The sequence below is a fragment of the Brienomyrus brachyistius genome, unplaced genomic scaffold (genome assembly GCF_023856365.1).
Source record: "Brienomyrus brachyistius isolate T26 unplaced genomic scaffold, BBRACH_0.4 scaffold32, whole genome shotgun sequence".
In the NCBI taxonomy this organism is placed as follows: domain Eukaryota; kingdom Metazoa; phylum Chordata; class Actinopteri; order Osteoglossiformes; family Mormyridae; genus Brienomyrus; species Brienomyrus brachyistius.
The window spans coordinates 322,677-345,140 of record NW_026042307.1 but is presented as its reverse complement, the minus strand read 5'-3'; the positions used below and the strand labels follow the sequence as shown (position 1 = coordinate 345,140).

The 22,464-nt window shown below is 41.3% G+C and overlaps 2 protein-coding genes across 25 annotated transcripts in view; one reads left to right on the top strand and one right to left on the bottom strand.

Annotated features, from left to right (window-relative positions):
- LOC125721112 (pantothenate kinase 3-like) overlaps positions 1 to 22,464 on the top strand; it is a 341,923-nt gene that overhangs the window by 40,394 nt on the left and 279,065 nt on the right. The window contains exon 9 of one of the 10 annotated variants that reach the window (XM_048997057.1): positions 8,798 to 8,811. The exons of the other annotated variants lie outside the window; for them this stretch is intronic. The gene's annotated coding sequence lies outside the window, so the exon portion shown is untranslated. Of the gene's footprint in view, positions 1 to 8,797; positions 8,812 to 22,464 lie in introns of those variants that run through there. 10 annotated transcript variants of the gene reach the window in all.
- LOC125721116 (pantothenate kinase 3-like) overlaps positions 1 to 22,464 on the bottom strand; it is a 355,646-nt gene that overhangs the window by 87,627 nt on the left and 245,555 nt on the right. For 3 of the 15 annotated variants that reach the window (XM_048997088.1, XM_048997093.1, XM_048997095.1), the window contains exons 3-9: positions 15,418 to 15,755; positions 15,048 to 15,292; positions 14,791 to 14,967; positions 14,123 to 14,246; positions 13,590 to 13,715; positions 13,212 to 13,346; positions 12,813 to 13,131 (exon numbers count right to left, since the gene is read on the bottom strand). The exons of 3 other annotated variants lie outside the window; for them this stretch is intronic. In XM_048997088.1, the coding sequence (XP_048853045.1) occupies positions 13,296 to 13,346; positions 13,590 to 13,715; positions 14,123 to 14,246; positions 14,791 to 14,967; positions 15,048 to 15,292; positions 15,418 to 15,755 (1,061 nt within the window). In that variant the 3' untranslated portion in view covers positions 12,813 to 13,131; positions 13,212 to 13,295. Of the gene's footprint in view, positions 1 to 12,812; positions 13,132 to 13,211; positions 13,347 to 13,589; positions 13,716 to 14,122; positions 14,247 to 14,790; positions 14,968 to 15,047; positions 15,293 to 15,417; positions 15,756 to 16,347; positions 16,423 to 16,622; positions 16,831 to 22,464 lie in introns of those variants that run through there. 9 more of the 15 variants (XM_048997096.1, XM_048997097.1, XM_048997099.1 and 6 more) reach the window with 7 other exon arrangements.

Below are 22,464 nucleotides of genomic sequence, written 5' to 3'. Positions count from 1 at the left end.
CTATTAATCTCCCAGCTGATCAATCGAGAGGGCATTTGCTGACATAGTCTGAATTTTTAACTAAATTTAGTGCTCCAATGTCTCCTACAGAGTACTCTTTTGTTTTTGACACAATTCTTTTACGTCTTCTTAAACTAATGCAAGATAGCAGCACACCTGACAGGATGCCAGCATGTTGAAAAGATGTCACAATAAATTTAATTAACAAAAGATTAAAAGTGGAATAATAAACACACCAGAATCCTGATGCATAAAGTTGCCACTTTGTGGAACATTATAAATATGAAAATTACTAAAAAAAATATCAATTGCAATATAGCCTTTACTTTAAGTAACAAATATTGTATAACTAACAAAGTAAAAGTATTTATCCCTTATAATTTTTATAATAATAACTACACATATACTTTTAAAAAACATATATTATTTATTTAAAATGGCTTCTCAAATGTTGACATTTAGTCATACACTGAGCTGTTTTACTAGTGAAGAGCAACTTTTAAACATAAAAATTGAAAGAAGAAAAAACAAATCATGAGGGAAATTAGCATGTATGAATATATGAAAGTACATGCTCACATTTGGAGATGTGCTTAATTGTTAACCATGTTTTTAAACCCTGCAATTTCTGTAACATGGGTCTAATTGATAGTTGTAATGTTCCAAATGAACTCGGATAGGTTCCGATATGTCCGGGATTCTCTTAACAATTCAAATCATTCACAGCTTTTCTGAAAGCGGCATTTATTTATGTCCTTAACATAATTGATTTTGAATGATGGATGAAATAACTTGACGGTCGTAACAGTCACATATGCAGCACTGACCCTTCACAAAGCAAAAGCTTCCACGTCCAAAATAAGCGCGTTTTTCAAATACAAATTACGCTACAGCGATCTGTGCTGACTCATGTTGCTTTATATCATTTAGGTAGTTTTTCCCAAGAAAAGGTCTGATTATTTATATTGATTTATAATAAAACCCACTTTAGCCAACTGTCACTATCGCCGTAACATGGGTGATCGCTCGGGCAGGCGAGCGGGCAGAAAAGCAGGCAGGCAGGATCGGGGGAAAACGAGGGTTTAATCAGGAACGGGAAGCAGGAAACACCAGACATCGACTAACATCAATGACAGACAATGAACTCTGGCACGACATGGACTCAAATAGACAGAACTGAGCGAAAATAAGTGGACACAGCTGGGCACGATCGGGGAAGCACACGTAAATAATCAGGGGGGCGTGGCACACACGAGGATCGTAGGAGCTGGGCGTGACACCAACTTTATGTTTAAAAGATTAAAACAATTGTGTGACATTGGATGTTCTTTGTTTCATTTACAGTTTTGGTAATGTGGGTGTGTAAGGCTTGCACAGAAAGCTTGCCAAGTAGGTCCAAACTTTACAGAGACAGAGGACATTACATTATTTAAATGCATTATTAAACAGTTATGCAGCATTATAATGAACTAATATGTTTCATTGTGCACAGTAAACCCCAACAGTTCTACAAACTCATAAACATTATGGGTATAGCAATCAAAACCTGTCTTTTAGTTAACCCAACAATAAACTTTTGCATGTTTATAGTAAGCCATACTGTATTCATTTTACCTGAATATATGTTTTTGAGTTAACATTTCTCACTACTATTTTTTTATAAAGTATTTAACATGTGGCCCATGTCTGTTTTGTGACATGTGGGCCACATTTGTCTAATCACAAGTGGTCCACTTTCGGCATGTATCTATTTGCCAATGCCGGAACCGGGCCAGCAATGCCACACATTTGCCAGAAGTGGCCCACATCCGCATGGTATCTGGGTTTGGTGCTATTCCATCAGGGATATGTGCATTATATAAACAGCAGCCACAATTAAATAACACACAACTTCCATCCCTTATTCCAATACACCCTTCTGTTGGTAAGATTTGTTTCTCCTCCTATCCTTTTAAAACTAATAAATCTGTTAAATCTGTATTTCAAAATCATGTGGTCACAGTGCCGTATGTAATATCAGACTGGAACAGATTAGTAGATAATATTGAATGGAAGAAAGTTTTGCATATTCCTGATCGTCATTTAATTGCAAATAAAGTAAATGAAGTGTCACTTAAGCTTATACATAAAATGTACCCAGTAAAATTTATTTTTCTAGATTTAAAAAAAAAAAACATTGATATAGATTGTACATTTTGCAACAATTATCCAGACTGTTGTTCATTTATTTTGGAAATGTCCTTATATAATTTCTTTTGTACCTTACAAATTATAGTTCATTGTTGTGATTTTACATAAATTTGTACGTAATCTGAGAAAGTGGGAAACATACACTATAAATTAAACAGAATTTTTCCTTTTAAAAATGTGAAATACATGTAATTTTTCATTACTGGAGTTATGCGCAAAATGAAATTTGGTTTATTATTTTAGGGATAATTTCTGTAATTTTACAGAGTTTTGCAGGCAGCTTTTTAAAAAAAGAAATTACTGTAAAAAATGACAATTATTTTTTGTAATTTTTTTTTTTGTGTTGAAAAAACGACCCAAATATCTTTTTCTGTGTATAGGGGGTGGATGTAATGAATTAGAACTACTCACATTACTGAAATTAAGCATACAGTGTTTCAGATACTTGCATTTTAAGTATATTTTTAAGTTGTAACTTAACCTGTTTGAGTCATGTAAGCAATATGCTTCAAAGTTTAGTTAACTTCACTGTCATGAATAGTAATGTTATAAAACCATATATGGTACAACTGAATACTCAAATGAAATCTGGAAACCAGGGGCCGGTTGCACAAAACACCTTAAGTTTCCCCCTTAAGTATGACGCTTATGGTTTAATATCTCCTTAGCTAAGGGATTTATTTAAGGGTGTTCCAGAGAACCCCTCAAAAGGTTTCCTTAGTTAAGGAAAATCATTAAGGGATTTACAACATTGAAAGACGTTTTACAGCAATAAAATTGTCCCATTTCCATGGAGACATGCTTGCACTTGCAACTGCTTGTGACACCTGTTATTGCCTCACGAAGTAAAAAAAAAATTGGGGAAAAGAAGACAAGAAAACCAAATTGGTCAGAGGACGAAAAGATTATACTTTTTGAGGAATACAATAAAACAAAGAACATACTGAAAAGTACATTTGATCCACAAAAAACATAAAACAACAAATGTGGGAGGAAATTGCAATGAAAATTAATTCAAAAAGTCTATTGAAAAGGTGGGTGGGGCGTTATGGTGGTGCAGTGGTTGGCACTGTTGCCTCACACCCTTGGGACCCGGGTTCGAGTCTCCGCCTGGGTCACGTGTGCGGAGTTTGCACCATGTCCCCGTATGTTCCTCCAGGTACTCCGGTTTCCCCCCACAGTTCAAAAACATGCTGAGGCTAACTGGAGTTGCTAAATTGCCCATAGGTGTGCATGTGTGAGTGAATGGTGTGTGAGTGTGCCCTGCGATGGGCTGGCCCCCCATCCTGCGTTGTTCCCTGCCTCGTGCCCATTGCTTCTGGGATAGGCTCCGGACCCCCGCGACCCAGTAGGATAAGCGGTTTGGAAAATAGATGGATAGTGAAAAGGTCCATCCAAGAGGTCCAAAAAAATACAAGTTATCTCTTCTGGCCAAAGAAGAGATCACTAATTACAGGAGAGATTGTGACAAAGCTGGCAGGATAACTCTTACCAGTTGACCTTCACTTACAACTTCAGATAGGTTAAATGACTAACATGACTTGAGGGAACTGTTAACATTAGTCTGTGTTGCTGACAGTGAAATGGATCTCTGTACATAAGTTGCTCATTTTCTTTAAACAAGTTGTTATTACACATTAAAGTATTTAAGGTATAGATATAATGTAGACTGTAAGGGTGGGTAACGTTATAGGCCATGGTTAGTTAGTGAGCTCGGCTGAACGTGAAACAGGCTTAACATTCTATGACACTCACGTATAGACCGCAACCTAATGTGCTAGAAAATAAATAATTGATTATCAGAATTAATTCTATACAAAATGTGATTTTCAAGGTGGTGGTCCACCTCCAAACCCTCTTTTTCGAATGAGGCAGCGATGGTAGCGGACTTGAATGACGCAGCACACTGTTGACTTGTGGACAGGAAATACATCCCTTATTACAGCCTGGAAGGAGCCCATAGCATAAACCCGCAAAGCAAACATTAACTGCAACGCAGCCGGGGGAGCACAGCTTCAGATTAGGGGGATTGATCCAACTGCAGACGGTCGGACAAATTTATAAAGCAAAGTCAATTGCTCATCATTAAGCATATCTAAGGGGTTCTCCCGGTCACTCTTTTTGGGATGCGTTCATTTTTATTTGTTCTCATAACTTTGGCCATGTTGCAGTTAAGGTACGGTTAGAGGTACCTTATTTTTTTCCCTTAGTATGGTTGCTAAGGACTTTTGTGCAACCATTAAGGGATTCCTTAAGTATAAGAGCAAGACAAGGAGAAAAACTTAAATACTTAGAAAATTATAAGGAAACCTTAAGGAGGAGACCTAAGGGTGTTTTGTGCAACCGACTTTATTTTAAAGAGACCTTAACTCGGAGTTTTAGGAACATCTTTACTGAAAGTGTTTTGTGCAACCGGCCCCTGGCTTCTCATTCACACCTTTGTGCACTATAGTATGACATGCCTTGTTTCCATCTGATTTTTAGAACATTAAATAAGTCTGGGCCAGGACAATGTCACCTTTTCTATATAATGAGGTACCTGACCTGTACCGCGAAATTGATATTAGCCTGGCACAGAGAGGTTTAAGGTACTAAAATGGTCCCCCTACAGGCAGAATCGCATCATTGTATTGGGCTGTGAAGCATTTAAGATGGACCGGAAAATCCGAATAAGGAGCTGCGAATAAGTAGCCAACTTCAGCCTCGTGTTTATACTCCACCCCTGCAGCCGCCTGCAGATCTCGCTCCACATCATGTCAGCTGCAGACAGACCTAAGCCCAAGTCGAAGGCACCCCGCTTTTCTGAGTGTAAGCATCCAAGATGTAGTTCATAGTGCAAACTGTTTAAGGCGTCGCTCCATCACCAAATATGACGTCAGCATCACAGAGACCATCTATGAATGAAGGACATTTTAAATATTTTGCGAGAAATTTAGCAGATAACCTTTAAAACACAAATGGACAATTCCTAGTTTAAAAAAATCTAAAATTTAATACCTCGTAATACCTTTTAATACTTTTTAATGGCCTTAATTTTTGCTTATGTGATTTACTACCTTTTAGCACCCTGGAATTCCATGGAAGATTGGAGCCCAGGTCATCTTAACTGGCATTAGAAGTTCTTCCAATTTGTATGTCAGAGTTCACTAGATGCCCATGGACAGTAAGTGAATGAGGTGAACTAAACTCCTCATGCAAATATCCAGAATGGTGTGTGCCTGTGAGAGCAGGTCTGGCTGCATCATTTTCACCTTCAGAATATTGTCTGGTCAATGTGCTCACGAGTTCCGTCTGCATTTTCTTCAGAGGGTTTTGAATAATGGACAATAGCAACACCTATTGTTTTAGGAGAAGACTTTTCTGGTTTTCTGCTTCTTTTCCTAGCCTGTTGAGAGAATCACAATATGTATTCTTCTGTTATGAAAATCAACACTGATATCCTGAAAACAAGGTTTTAATGCATGCACTACTATAAAAAAGTGCTGAGTGCTTTGAGTCTTCAAATGTGAAACAGAAATGTGAAACAGTCTAAGTTTTATACATATAAAATAAAGCAAAATAAATTATATAACATTCTTTAAAAGTTCTATTTTTGAAAAATAAAAATTACACACAATGAAAGTGAAAGTACGAAAATTAGACTAGAGAAGTGTAATTTACAGGAGAAAACAAAATATAGTGCAGTCGACGGTAGTAACTGCTGGTTTGGATATTTGAAAAAATAGCATTGTTGCAGATAGTGTATTATGACACATACTGTATTTTAGCAGCAAGACAGCAATAAATAGTAAATAAAGTGCAAACAATACTAGCCGCAGGACCGAGTATGTAGTATATAATAAATGGCATGAAATACAGTTCATGATTCACTTCTGATTCAGTCTAATGGCCTGAGGGAAAAAATTCTTTGCCATCCTGGCAGCGAAGGTTTGTGTGCTACGGAACCTTTTACCAGATGGAAGGAGAGAGAAGAGGGTGTGGGATGGGTGTGTGGGGTCATCCACAATGCCGGTGGCTTTGCAGATGCACCTCACGTCCGTCGACCAACCTGGGAGGAGGAGGAGGCAACGCAGGAGAACCCAGGGGACTGACTACATGGGGTTTCAGTATGGAAACATGGAATGTAGGATGGACTCGCCACACGGTCACCAGAAGACAAAGACGAACTGCCAAGGGACTTATCACCTCGATGATGGGAACTCATAGAGGAACCCATAGAGGAAGGTTACTAGTATCCAACCACACCTTCTGTCCCACATGGAGAGTGGGAGGCCGGCAGTTGGAGTATTTCTCCATGCGTTTAGGGACACATAGCAGGAAAGTCCTGGCCACATTCCAGGTCCGTTGAAAATGACGAAGAAAGCGGTGGACAGACGGGACCAGGACCTCTTACTCCACTGTTGGAAATAAGGGAGGTTGATGACCAACACAACACTGAAATGGGGACATCCCCGCAGAGGATACAGGCAGATAATTATGGCCGTATTACATCCAAGAAAGGAAACTACTCCACTATTGGGGCAGCATGTGGAATGAGGCAGCGTGTGGCTCAGTGGGCTAAGCCTGTGTCCTTGTAATCAGAAGGTCACAGGTTCGAACCCAGCCTCAGCACGTCTGCGGCTCCTTGAGCAAGACCCTTAATCCCCAGCTCCCTGGGTGCCACTATGGGACTACTTAGAGTAGCTCTCCACTATTGTGAGAAGGCCTGTCACAAAATCCTAGGATATATAAGACCAGGGAACAGCAAGAGGTTGCAATAGGCTTGCTGGAGCACGGGAGGGATTATTATTACATGCACACACCAGGCAGGCTGTGATGTAACCATGGATGTCCTGCAGCATGGTAGGCCGCCAGAAGCGCTGTCCAAGAAGTGCTCGGGTGCGATGCCCAATGGAGGCAGACTACGTGAACGGAAAATCTGTCCATAGCCTAAGTATTCAGGTATGTAGGTTTGGAGAAACTCTATACAATATCAGGTGAAGGGATTTAGCACTGAATAGGATTTAACATTTTATACAGAACAATGAATGCTCTGACAGGCAAAGTGTGCTGTATAACTGAATCCACTCTCTGAATCCACTCTCCACTCTCTGTGTTTAGATGATCTCTGATGGGAACTGCCTCATTTCTAATGCTGAGGCAAAATGGCCAGGCTCTGTCCATGACTCCAGGATCTTTAAAGCATCCTCACTGGCACACAAGTTTGCAGAAGGCAAGAGAATATATCAACCACGTTCACTGAACATGTACATTTCATGGAAACTAATGAGAGATGTAGTCATCTTACAATCCAAACAAATAGTTTTTAAACTTTTTTTGTACACATTGCTTTCATGTTGGGGGTGGGGGGTATTTTGAAGGGTAGGAATGTCATACACAGCATTTCCTTCTTCTACAGGGAAGTTTAATGGAGTCCTGCTTGGGGACAGGAGTTATGCCTGCCTGCCGTACCTTTTAACCCCTTACCCATAACCTCAAACTGAGGCAGAGAAGGCATTTAACAATGCCCACAATAGAACAAGGACACGAATCCTTTGTCCAGCTAAATTCATATACACCACATTTCTTGTAGACCAACTTTTCAGGCTGACATATTTCTCCCTGTAGATTTAGATGCAGGAAAGGCCTCAGAGTAAGGCCAGACTGCATGTAACATTGTGGTTGCCTGTGCAGTCCTACACAACATCGCAAATTTACGCCAAGAGAGACTGTCCACGCTGATGGCAGAGGAGCAGTGGGAGGACATTCCTGCTCCTGAAGAGGGAATACATGGAAGGAGTGTGAGGAACCTTTATAGAGAAACCTACTTCACATAGCCATTGGTAAAGGTCATGCCCCCACCTTCCTGATTTAAACAAACCCCACATAAGCTGAGAATTGAGATTCTTTATTCAGAAGATATTTGATTCAATTAGACATTGTTTGAAGCTGTGGAGGGAGGGAGAGAACAGAAAATCAAACTCAAACCATATAACTTTGCGCCTTTAGTATGTACTTACATCCTTCTCTAGATTATTGATCTGCAACTTTGTTTTCTTTATCAGAAGTCTTTTGTATTCTATGTCTAGCTTTTCCCTTTCAACAGATAAAATAGGAGCGGCCTCCTTTTAGAAATAGCACGTATATCCTGTAACAAAAGATAATGGGTCACAAAGAAGTTTAGCATTTTGTTAGTAATAAGTAGTTACTCAATTCGCTCCTTGCTGAAAGGGACCGTGGTCTGATTAAATCCTGCAGTAAAGTATATTGTTAATAAAAATTTCATTCTTCAGACTGCAAACGCATGCAAAGCATTGCATATGTGGTCGTACCTCTGGCATGTCCGTGTCTGCTGACACCGTTTCTTCATCAATAGCCCTAGATGTACTAGATGTACCTAGATGCCATCAAACTGCAAAATGAGGAACCCTAAATTTGTTGAAGAAACAGAAAATTGCATGGTACTATATCCTTTAATTAAAAGAACATTACATACTTAAATATGGGTCAAGAGTGATATGCACTGATGTGACTGTGGGATCAGCGAGAAATATTACATCCCCTCTCACTGCAGAGACAGGCATACCAACAGTTATCAGACATCAGTATTAAGGGATGGACACTGTAGGATCACACATGCACATATCACAAAGCTTAAATTCCAGGTGGCCTGAGACAAGGCCTACCCTGGTACGAGAAGGCACACATCGACCTAGGCCCCAAAGGGGGGTTTGTGACCCCACACACATAGATAATCAGGGAGGCCAGCACTCCAACTTTTATTGCTCAAAGTTTTAATGACCTACAGATAGCAGAGTGGATCCCCAGGGACAGGGGCCCCTCGACTTGGCACACAACCCCATCCCCCGACATCCTGCCTTACATACCACTCACCCAGCACCCCACAGAAAGTTTCTGTTAAGTTTGGTTTTGTATACCCTGTGTAGCATGATGCTTATGTCTCAATATGCAAATCATGTTTGTGTGTGTGTGTGTCCTTAGACAGTCTCAGTTTTGTGTGCCACCCTTATAACCATGTTCACAGAGTATCAATTATTTTACCCCTCACACTTAAACACTTGTATAAATTTGAATAAATAAATGCTATAAAACCTGGCACCTCAGAACAAAGAGCGAAGAAAAAGGGAAGAAAAAGGAGAAACAAGCAGCGTTCTTGAAGCCCGTCGGTGAAGACCCAAAGAACTGCAACTCAGCCCAAGCTTCACCAGAAGAAAGAACCGGAGGGACTCCACTCCAACAACCGCTGCAAACACCGCGCCTCCCTGAGAGCCATCACCCATCAGCTCATCAGCCACTGCAACCAACTGCAAAGACCTCCCTCTTTCCTGCATCCAAGTAAACCAACTTCCTTTCCTTTCTAACAACCTAAACTGTCCTATTCACCTGCTATATTCCTTTAGGTTTATATTCCTACAAACTGCTTGCTTTGCAGAACAGTTTTTCCCTTTTCAGGTTAATCATTTTAAATCTGGTCACTGCATTTTCATGATTACATCGTTTGTGTCTTTTCCGTTATTTCATGTTTATTGTTTGTTAGGTGTAATGTCTGTCTTATGTTAGTTGTAGGAATAAATGCATGTCTTTTTACACAACTTCAGCCTCCGTCATTGAGTGCTCACAATAGTCCCTGCCTCTGTGCGATCTGGCTACTACGCTCTGAAACCTCTAAACTCGCCTGAAATATCGCGAGACTCTCTCTCATCAGCCGTGAGGGGAGCTTCGCTACCGATCGTTACCTGGTGACGCAGCTCGCTGGACGAGCCTACTAACCCAGGTTATTAAGCGATACTGGTTATTAATGAATCCCATTTAAGTCTCACATTAACAGATATCGGGGATTCGCAATTGAGTTTGGAGGAGCCGACCATTCGGCATAACAATTGGTTAATAATCAGCATTAAATAATAATTAATTAAAAGTTAATTAATTTCAAAACATATTGGTGGAGATATTAAAATTTACCTGAGCTAATAATTCCTACAACACCTAGAGAGAAAGAAGTGGACAGTACCTTCTACATATTTCTCCCGGGCACCTGGGAGGATGATCTCTGACAATATCCCCCCTTCTATTCTTTCCACCTGAGGCCGTCCTCGATTGACACTCAGTGCCAGCTGCTCTGCTGGTGTGAGGCCCTCAAGTGGAGGCCCCCCACCAGTAGCAGTGGCCTGGCTCTTTTTCTTCGTGGCTACAGTTACATTTATGAATTTTGTAAACTATTGTTATCAAACTGATATTTCTTCGTAAGATATTTTTATATTTTGTTTTACTTGCTGCCAGGTTCTTCGCTCTCCACTGAGAGTGCTTCTGTTGAGATATAATAGTGAAGGATGGATATGCAAGTCAAGGGTTAGACAAGTGGGTCAGTGGAGCTCACACACACATCTAAGTCAGTAGAGCTGTAATTAACAACCTAAAGTCTTTGTAGTTATGGGGATTACACATAGGCTTAAATTGTATTTACTAGACCACTGCCAAGTCACATAGATCAACAATCTAAGTTTATTACGAGCAGTTTATTTTTTATTGTTTTATTTTTTTATTATTTTTATTATTAATATTATTTTATTATTTTAAGTTTATTACGAACAGCCTCCATCACTCTCAGCACTGGAGCCCCCCAGGGGTGTGTTCTGAGCCCCCCGCTGTACTCTTTGTACACATATGACTGTGTGATCACTACCAGCTCCACCACCATCATTAAGTTTGCTGACGACACCGTCGTGGTGGGCCTGAGCCCTGATAACAATGAGACGGCCTACCTGAAGGAGATTAGGAATCTGGAGAACTGGTGCCAGAGGAACAACCTCCTTCTAAACGTCAGTAAGACAAAGGAGTTGATAGTGGACTGCAGCACTAAGCAGGAGAGGAACTACCAGACCCCCGTCATCAACGAGAGCCCAGTGGAGAGAGTGGACAGCTTCAAATACCTCGGTGTTCACATCACGCAGGACCTCTCATGGTCCTGTCACATCAACACCGTGGTGAAAAAGGCCCAACAGCGTCTCTACCACCTCAGACGATTGAGAGACTTCTGACTGCCCTCCAAGGTGCTCAGGAACTTTTACTCCTGCACCATAGAGAGTATCCTGACAGGAAACATCTCAACCTGGTTCGGGAACAGCACCATGCAGGACAGACGAGCTCTACAGAGGGTTGTGCGATCAGCTGAGCGCACCATCCGCATCGAGCTCCCTGACCTGCACTCAGTCTACAGCAGGCGGTGCTGGACCAAGGCCAGGAAGATCGTGAAGGACTTCAGCCATCCCAAAAATGGACTGTTCTCTCTGTTGAGGTCAGGAAAGCAATTCCGCTCCCTGAAGGCCAACACAGAGAGACTGAGGAGGAGCTTCTTCCCGCATGCGATACGGTCTCTTAATCACACCACCACACAGTACTGACCCACACATATGGTTTTTACATACACTCTGGACATTCTGGACATTCGTTTACATGAGTGGCCACTGCACAACTACACTTCGTGGTCATCAAATCACTCTATCACAAGTCACTTTAAATAAATCACTCTTAAGCATATTTGCACTGCACAAGACACTTTAAATATGTGGATTGCATAATCCTGGACATTACCATTCCTTTATTACCATTTATTCTAACTCCATTCCACACAAAAATTACATAAATATATACCTACTCATACAGCTGCTCTTATTGTTCTATATTTCTTCATATATTCTTCATATATTTTCTATATTGTGTGTTTTTGTTGTACAGTTATTTTATTTTTAACTTTAATTTTTATATTTTATTTTATTCTTTCCTAGTTAAATTTACATTTTATTTTAATTTTCATATTTATTTCCTATTCCTATTCATAGTCTTTTATTTTTAGGTCAGGAGCAGTTATCTAAGCATTTCACTGCATATCGTACTGTGTATGACTACGTATGTGACAAATAAAATTTGAATTTATTAGTAACATGGAAAGATGAGATAGTTACTTGTGCAATTTCAATGCAATTTAAAGTACTTTATGGAGATCAAAGAATAAAGAATTACACAATAAAGTAAAACGAACATATAAAACCAAAAGAGAGAGGAGTCTGTTGGCCAGGAGGTTCAAACTAGGAACCTTCTTGTTGCGAGGCAACAGTGTTAATCACTGTATCACCGAATCACTATAGTCACACATACTGGTAACATGTACATGACTTACGCATTTAGTCTGTCTGCAATATTCTGCCAAGCCATCACTCTAGCTTTATTGATAGCTACAGTATTGCCTTTTTTTGTTATAATATTTTTGTATTTTTCATATAGCTCCTTCAGAAGTATTCGTTCTGCTGCGAAAAAAAAGCTGCTCTCGGTTTGCTCTTGTTCTGCGTCATTTTATCTACCACCTAAATATCTCGGGTACGTGCACTAAGTGAGACTATGCAAGTCTGTCTGAAGTAGCCTTGATTAGAAAAGTCTCGTTCTGCGTTAGTGGAACGACTTCAGGCTTAATTGGGAGATGGGGCTAGTTTGAGTCTCACTTTTTCAGTGGAGTCTGACCTTCTTTAGCTACTTTCATAGAATACCCCCCTGAACTAGCTCTAATCTTCCTTCAGGAAATAAGCTTAGTTTATTCAGGAATAAGTGGTACAACACACTCTCAGAAATATTTTTAAAGGTTTTTATTATAAAACAAACTTTTTGGATCTGTTTCTCTTCTTCTCCATCAGCTCCTCCAAACTCGATTGTGAATCCCCGTGAGTCTGTTAATGTGAGACTTAAATGGGATTCACTAATAACAAGTATCGCATAGTAACCTGGGTTAGAAGGCTCGTCCAGCGAGCTGCATCACCAGGTAACGTAAACGATCAGTAGCGAAGCTCCTCTCACCGCCGACGAGGGAGAGTCTTGCGATATTTCAGGTGAGTTTGAGGTTTCAGAGCTTGTACCTGGAAATTAAGCTCTGTGATATGTGCATGTGTGATCCTACAAAAGAAAAGCTTAGTTAGAAGACAAAAATGAAAACAGAATGCATAGTATCTAAATTAGACCATAGAGTACACTACCTGATCACATGGCAAAGATGTAGTTACAGAGGTACAGGAGGGCGGTTGAATTTCATGTGACCCTGGTTATTTAAACTTCTGGGCTCAGGAGGATTTTAATAGTTCCAGAAGTGACCCGACAGCGCCAAAGTAGCCCTGTGAAAAAATAAAAACCATTATGCACATTATAAACAGTATACATTGATTTTGTGGTGCTCATAGCAAATAAATAACTTTTTTTTTATGAGAAAAAAAATCATTAATAACGGAAATAAAAATCGCATCAACAAAATGGCTGATTCTTTAGCAGCTTATAGGAAAAGTTCATAAGCTAGCAGCCATTAACATTCATTAACATTCAAGACGTCAAGGGAGGCTTGAGGTTAAAATGACTCATACCTCATGTTGAAGAAACAGCGCTTTCATTTGTCCAGCAGACCAGTACTCCATTGAGTAGGCCAGGAGCTTCATGGACAGCATGTTACCCCTCAGGAAGTTGCCCACAAACACCACTCTCTCTATGTTCTTCAAAGAATAAAGAAAGCAGTAAGCAAGCAGTTTTAAACAAATACCCCCGTTTAAAACAAAAATATACTTGTTGCCCCGGTGGTCACTGAACAGCATGAAGGAAAGGCTTTTACTACTATTGGAATTTGGGTTTTAAATCATGGGAGACACTAGAGAGTAACTGCATTCTGATGCTTGTTAGACATAAAAAACTGTAAGAAACTTTTAATATCTTGACAGAATAGAGGGCAACGTTGTTTATTAGGGAAAAGCCAGAATTCTGTCTTTGTTCTGGATATGGATTTGCTCAACATAATGGCAAATTCCTTTAGTAATGTGGTTCGTCCCATTCTGCATCACGTATGTGAATCATATATGAACAGAGCACACAGGCACGATGTGTGTAAGTCCTGATAAATGTTTACCTCATTCCGGGCACACATCCTGGTGATGGAGCCTATGTTATTAGTGACGGCAACTAATGCTGCTCTGGCCAGATCTTCTTTGGACACTGAATCGCGCTGCTCCTTGGAAATCATGTTTCCAAAACTGAAACAAAGAGTACACAACTATAAATAAACCCTATTTTTTTCTTCTCTGACATGTCTTGGTTATTCCTGCAGCATCAGGTATCATGCAGATTATTGCTGACACCTCTGGGCAGTGGTGGCTTAATGGTTAGGGAAGTGCACTTGTAATTGAAAGATTGCAGGTTTGAATCCCCGACCAACAAGGCACCACTTTGGTACCCTGAGCAAGGTACCGTCCCCAAGCACTGCTCCCCGGGCACTGAGTTAGCTGCCCCCTGCTATGTCACATTGTCACATATGGGTTAAATGCAGAGAACACATCCCGTTGTTGTGCAGTGGTGTGTCAACATTGATCATTAAATTCTAGGTTTAAACATGACTGAGGGTTACTGCATGCCAACTGATTTTCAGATTACTCAGCATCCACCACCTCCAGACATCCTTCCTTGCTGTAGTGACTTTTTACAGTATTATATTGTTTAAGCACAATTTTAAGCCTTGATTCAGGACCGGGGATGCAGGTCATTCTAGGCTGACTTAAATATTATATGACTACATCCTACCTGGAGGCCACAGTCCAGCCTGGGAGACCAAACCTGTCGTAGTCTCCCCCATAAATGTCCTGCACAAGCTTGTCCACCCGTGTGCTGTCCCCATGTGAGGCCATCTCCAGTGCTTCCTCAAACGTGGAGCAACCCGTCAGCAGACAGCACAGTCCATGGAACGTTCCTCCACCAAGACTGAAAGCCAGACAGTTTCAAACTGTTATATCAATATTAGCTTTAGAAGATTTGAAAATTATCACCAGAGGCTAGCTCACCTTGTTCCAGTGACACGTCTAAAATTGTCTCTGCCATGGACTGCCAGAATGCTGACCCCAGATCCGATGTTGACTAGTAGGAATGGGAAAGGGTTCTCCAGTTGGAATGGTTTGAGGAAGCACTGCTCTGGATGGTTAGGATTTTCCAAATAGAAACACTCGGAGGGTCCACTGGAGCTCATGAAAAGGACCCCCCGGATGACACAATCCAACTCATCCAGTTGCACGAGCTGTAGACCAGCAATCTGAAGGGGTTACGGGGAAAAAAAAGTCATAATAGGATTTGTGATTTCCTCTGGAAATTTCACATTTTCAAAGACAAAGTGAATTGCATTATATTGTAATGAAATGTAACATCAACAGAACTCACCGTTCGGAAATCAGCCTCAAACTTGTGGGCCCCACCACCTGTGGCACAGAGTGTGGTATGGAGCCCGGAGAACTGCTTGTCACGGGTCATTTGCAGGAAGGTAGTCAGGTCTTGGGTGGGGAAACGAATGAAATGCAGGTTCCCCATTCGGCCACACAGCTCCAGACCCTTCACTTCCAGCTGCACATCTCGAATGCCGGTGGAGCCATAAGCCACATTAGAGGTCAGACAGGAGCGGATGTTTTTCAGGTTCTCCGCTTCTGCCTGTTCCTCCTCTGGTTCGAAGTAGACTAATTTTACAAGGGTCCCACCAATGTCTATTCCGAACCAGGGAAATGCTTTAGCAAGAAAAAAAGGAAAGTAATTACAATCCTGTTTGATATGTACAAATCTCATGAATAGAATAACTAAAGACGATTAAACAATTTATCCATCCATCCATTTTCCTGCTTATTCAGCACACTGCTTATTCAGTACCAACTGCAGAGACCACAGCACTTCAAATGACAATAGGAAACGTCACAACATGAACATGAAACACCTAAAAATCATCAGGTAAAGTTAGGCCGGTAACTGATGATATGAAAACAGCAGTAATCAGGGCAAATGTGGTGTTACTGATTACCTGGCAGTTTAAGTTTCTCTAGGTAATAAACAGCACTTACCCAAGTCAAAGTATCATCACAAATATAAGCAGATGCGATAGATAAATAAACCAATCTTAAGTCGGTCCGGCTGCCTCGTGCCCATTGCTTCCGAGATAGGCTCCGGACCCCCCACGAGCCAGTAGGATAAGCGGTTTGGAAAATGGATGGATGGATGGATGGATGGAAATTGGTCCGGACCAGCATCTCTTATGTTACATTAAAACGGGAAGCCTGGCAAATAACATGACAAAGGTCTTTGGACGGGAGTGGCGGGGACACTTACAAGGCGGCTCCACGGCGTGTACGGCAGGGCTGGGCGATGTGCAGGGGTTGGTTGGCTCCTCTGGTTCTCTGGGCACTGCCATTGTTAAGTGTAAGTGATACATTACTACACATATATTTAATCAAAACGAATTATTATTGTTTGAAGTGTTAATCCGTGAAAACAGTATTACTCTTTCAAGTGTGTAGCACATACGTGTGTAATTTAAAAATGTGTTTTTATCTAAATGTGAAATGCATATATGTTACACATATAGACGATAATTATCCAGGTACCTTCCTGGAGCTCCGCCCTTTTACGGAGTCGCCGCACAAGGTACGCTGTACCGGCTGCTGCAACCACCAGTCCGGTTGCGCAGAGCAAATGGCGCGGCTGGAAATAGCGAAATAAACTGGCCATGACTATCACCTGATGCTTCCTCCAATAACTACTAAGACGAAATGAGAATCGTTTGCCCGGCTGCGGTATTTATTATCTCCCACGTCACACTGGTATTCTAGAACGTATTTTATGTTAACGTCACTGCAACGTAGAGGGGGAAAATGCGTCATCGGGGGCGGAGCTTATGGAAGGGCCAAAGCGTCTTAAACCTTTCATCTAGAAACGGATTATTTCAAGTCTGCAGACTTAGGAAAAGTATGTATAAAGACGGCGATAATTCACACGATAATATTTCAGCCTGTCGACGTTACATTTTAAACAAAGTACGTGATCCTTCAAAATAAAAGGACAATCTTCCACAGTAATTTGTAAATTCTTTCATACCTTCCCACAATGAAGATAACTGACAGAACTGTGTTTTTGCCTGGACACACTGCACTTTGATGTGCTTAGTGAAGCTGCAGTTATATTATCTTAGCCTATATACCGTCCGTTGGGAATGGATTTTTGCCACTGCTTAGAAATTTTAATCACTTCTTGTTATCTACTTAATTGTAATCTTTCCACAATTTCCCTAAATTGACTGGCAACCACCAATACATTGTGCGGTGTATACACCCATGATTTCCTTATATTTCTTATCCAGCGTTTAATATTTCAGTGCAAAATACTCTGTACTTGTGCAAAATATTTGTTCTTTGGCGCCTTAGCATTTAACATTGTCTGAGCGATCTTAAAGTTATCTTGGACTTGGTTACAAAGAAAACGGAATTTTCTTCTATAGAACATTTAATTATCAATGTGCGCGTCAAAAATCCCGTTACGCAATTCGCGCACGGGTGAACCATTAATTAACGTACTAACATGTTCACCGTTTTAATCTGGCTTAGATGTAAGTTATAAAAGCCAACATATAAACACATAACCAACGTGTGCTGTTATTTTGTATTACAGAAAATATGTAATCAAGAGCTTCAACCTACATCTCTGTACTTTACTCTTACTGCATCGTTCCTCGTGTGTTCAAGTCCTAGGAACAAAATAACATTATACAAACATGAAGTATTACGAAATTTTGCGTATTGTAAAGTAATGAATAATGTGTTATTAGCTAACAAAGCTAGTTGCAATCTGCCAAAATAAATAATGTTTATAAAAATTGATCGACGTGAGACGATGAAATTCAATTTCACACGGTCTTTTATTGATTAACTTGGTTTTTGTTTGTTTTTATTCAACCCTTTATTGCTGTTGCAATATACCATATTGGTTGCCATAGGTCTTCAATGTATTACAGTATGTTCACGTTAAAGCCACATTCTGCCGATCGCTGGCCGCTCCCATGTCCATTTGCTCACAGGTGTGGAAGTGAGCGTCAGCCGGAATGGGAGTTTAGACTAAACCATTTTAATGGAGGGTAGGGGTTCTCTAGGTAAAAACTGTCAGGAAAAAAACGTTAAATTTAAAAATGTGATGAGAAACATTAATCATTAGTGTTTTTGTCAACTATACATTATAGTTTATATGATATTATTGAGGGGAACGATTCCGCATCTCAACAATGGAGGGGATGTGTCCCTCCGCCCCCCCTCCAAATCTATGAGTGTTCATCACTTAAGAAAAAGAGGATGTTTAATTTTGACTGTATCTTCCTGTTATCATGATAAAAAAATAAAAATCATATCAGTCGATGTCGATAATTCTCGCAGTGAATGTGAGATTATTTCCAGTTTAAAGACTGCTTTTGCTCCTGAGTGAAAGTCGAAGAAACCAGATGGTTAATTACCAAGCTGAAGCTGGCTTCTTTATTGTCAGAATAGTCAGTGTGACATGCACTTGCCACACAGTGTTTCACAAAGGCAGAAGTTAAACAGGATATTTTAGTCAGCGCTGACTAAACACACCGCTGGCATACTTCCTAGCTTCTCCAAATTCTCTGTTCATTATATTACTGTCTAGATTTTTCCATGCTGGAATTATGGAATATTATTTAGCACTATATAACGTAGAATACAAGTACTGTGATATTATTAAAAAGTATGCCAAATATCCATGATGTAATCATTACAATGTAAACATACTGTAATGTAATCAACACAATGTAATCAACTGAGTATCTATTTGCACCTTTTGTTAGTCTGAGTTTCTGTTAGCTACTTTATGTTAGTCCTGAATCTATGAATATTCACTTTTATTGACGTATATTTTATTACTATGTTAAAGGACAAATATATTATCAACCTTTTAGTTAGACAATGTGTAAAAGGCTGAAACTGCCTAGGTTTTCTACTCAGGGATTCGCCTGAGTTCACCAGAAGTTCACGGCTGAGCATTTAAAAAAAAACGAAGTGGAGCTGCTCGCGCCACCATTATGTCCATCCGAGAGACCAAACGGTAAAAGAAATGATGGACAAACTTATCACCTAGGTGTGGATTAAGGGAAAACAATTATTGTGAATGGCTGAAGGAATGATGATGCTTAAGTGACGAGATATTGTTAAATGATAAGAACTTGTATAAAACAGTACTGGACACACTTTTACGTGCCCGGCCTTGGTTGTAACTTCATTGTTGTAATAAAGACTGAATTCTGGATACTGCACAAACGGACCTCTGACTTCTGATTTGGCGGGGAAGGAGAAAAAAACCACGACATAAATTGGCGTCACGAACAGGATCGGGGAAGAGACCTGGGGAGGCGACCACCTGGCGGAGAACCGGGAGACACCCGTCTGCATTTAAGCGGCGCGCCCTAAACATAGGTAACGAAAGGTTTTTATTATTGTTTAATAGAATAGGGAAATAGAATAGGGAGACGGAGACGGGGGTGTCTGGGGACATACGCCGCCAGGCAGGGCCTCCCGGTAAGGGTACTCGCCGATTAAAAGAACTAAAGATAAGGGAGCTGTTTGTGCAGTGTCCAGTGGGCCCAGTGTGTGTGTGATGTGAGAGAAATCCCTAAAGGAAGGGTCACGTGTGGATATTCCCTCAGAGACAAGCCTTGAAGAAGGGGAAAGTTGACCCTGAGGGCGTGATATACTGTTGCGAGGCGTAGAAGCCTTGAAGGTTTAATAGTGATTTAAAGGTATTGCCCTGAGAGAGGGCCAGTGTTTGTGCTGCAGGTTCTTGGATTAGTGTGAGTCGGAGACATCGCCCTAAGAGAAGGGGGTCTTCTTGTTCTGATAAAGTAAAGGTTGTGTTGCCCTAAGGGAGGGGCCCGTGTGTTTCAAGTTGTGGGGGAAGAATGCTGTTATGTCGTGATGCAAAGATATTGCTAAGTTGCTAAGGAATTGTTTTAAGCAAAGGTTATATTGTGTTGCAAATAAAATATTGGTAAAGTAATAAGGCCAGAAAGAGCCTAAGTATTAGAAGTTGTGTGGATTTTAAAGGTCTGCTGGATCAGACTGGTTTTGTTATGCAGAAGTGGGGAAAATGGTCATATATGCAATTTTGGGTTAAATCAGAGAAAAAGCACATATATTTTTGACGGATAAGTTGAGTGATAAGGTGCATAAAGCAGAAATAAGTACCCCAGAGGTAAAACCGCTTAGGAGACTAAAATTAAAAAGGGATCAATCTAGCAGGGGACTGGATTGAGCATTTGTGCATTTTCATAAAAAATCATTTATAGTAGTGGAAGTGCAGGTAGGCGAGTTTAGAATTTTGACAAATCTCAAAGTAAAGTTTTTGAATAAAATGTGATTAGAAGATTCTACGGACTATAGAGACTAAGTTTAGAGATAAAGGGTATTAAAGCACATCTTTGTGAGAGAACAACAGGTCATAGACAAGAGGTTTTATGACTTCCCATGGAATTAGGGAGTTTAACAGAGAAAGCGTGAGGAGGCTCGTGTGCACGGTGAACAGACAAACGTAAAATCAGGCTGAAAAAAAGAGAGAAGGGAAGCTTTGGTATATGTCTGCTCATAGATAATTGGGTGCAACATTAAGAGTAAGTAGAAAATAATTTAGAGTCAGTGACACTTTAAGGTGAAGTAGGTTCAGTCAGGGAGAAAATTCTTATTAAGGAAAAGAAAGGAAAACAATAGAACACGGGTTGGCTGTGAGGAAATTTGTTAATTTTTATATCAGACAGGAAAACAGCCTACGTGACAGTAGAGTGGAGGAAAGCAGTAAAATGAAGGGCCCAGTAAAGGCAGCAGACACACCAGTACAGCAGTTGGGGAGGGAGCACCCCCTGCTTAAAACAAAGATAGAAAAGATGTCTAAAAAGTGGGAGAATAGAACAAAGGCTCTGGTAACTAAGTGGCCTAAAGGGGGCACATGGGATGTAGCAGTGAGGAGATTGAGACTCTGATAAAGTATCATAAGGCTAATAAGAACACAGAAAGGCGTAAAAAGAAAAGGCATAAGGAACTGGAGGTTTTGAGGTTGTTTAAAGTAAAGGGAGAAACCTGGAGAAGGGACCAGAAAGCAATGAGAAAGGCACTAAGCGAGAAAGAAGAGATGAGGCAGGAAGGAATATGGCCACCGTCTTATCAAAGGCAGTACCCGTTAGTGGAAGCCCCACCTCCTTCATACAAGAGTCAGTTTCCAGTAATAGAGGGGAAGGTAGAATTCAAAGGTGAGGTGACACAGAAGGATGAAGGAAGGGAGCAGAAAGGAACGGCAAGTTGTCTAGATGGATACAGGGAAGTGAGTGCATTGCTGCGGCAGGCCGTGGAAGAAGGACTGCGAGGAAGTGAGCTAATAACAGAAGGCCAGGTATGTGGGTCTGAGAAAAAAGGAAGTGCTAAAAAGGTGGGGTATGGAGTAAGTAGTGGTAGTGATGCAGAAGGGCTGATGCACCTGCTGGACACCCCTAACCCTCCATTGAAAGGATGGAGTCAGTTTCAGGAGATAGAAACGGAGAGTGAGGAAGGAGTAGAGGATAGAGTAGTGAGAAGCAGGAGGGCTGTAAGCCCCCCCCCCCCCCCCCACCCAAAGGTACACCAGGTACTCCGATGCTTCCGTTAATGGTGAAAGGAGCACAGACACAGTATGTGCCGTGGGCAGGACAGGATCTGGAGGGCCTGCTTCTCAGACTCCCAGTTCTGGCAGAAGGGGCCGGAAAGTGGATAAAAGCATTAGAGGAGGAAACTATGGATCGGCTCCTGGTGATAGGGGACATAAAGGCGGTTATGGCTTGCGCTTTGCATTCAGAGGTCTGTACCGGAGGGCACTGCAGGACGCGCTCCCTAAGCCAGTGAAAAGCAGGCTAAGGCAAGTTGTGGGACTTATTACTATGCCTGAGCAGCAGTACCGTGAGCAGCTGATTCACGCTATTGACTTGTGCAGAGAGGAGGAGGACTCTGCTAAAGAGCGTGAGAGGGAACTGACAAAGAAGTTAAATCAGATGCAGCTGGAGCAGCTGACCGCTAAAAAGAAAAAAGTCCAGGCACCAGTGGTCTCTCCGGACCCCAGCCCCCGGGGGCAGCCTGTGGACAGCCGGCAGTCTCCTGTTGCTGGGGCCCCTCAGAACACTAATTGGTCTTCTGTCCCTGATTGGAATAGAGCAAATAGATATGATAGGTGGGGGGGGGTGACCAGAGAGCACCTGATTTCCCACAAATTAGATGATCCCAGTCTATGGGAACACTGGGGTACAGGCCACTTCAGCTAGTGTGCTGGAACTGTAACCAGCCCGGACACACCTCTAGAGTGCGCCCAATTCCACCCTTTCAGGGGGTGAGCCCGAGACGCCCTATGGGCCCGGTTAATCCAGGAGGCTCTGTA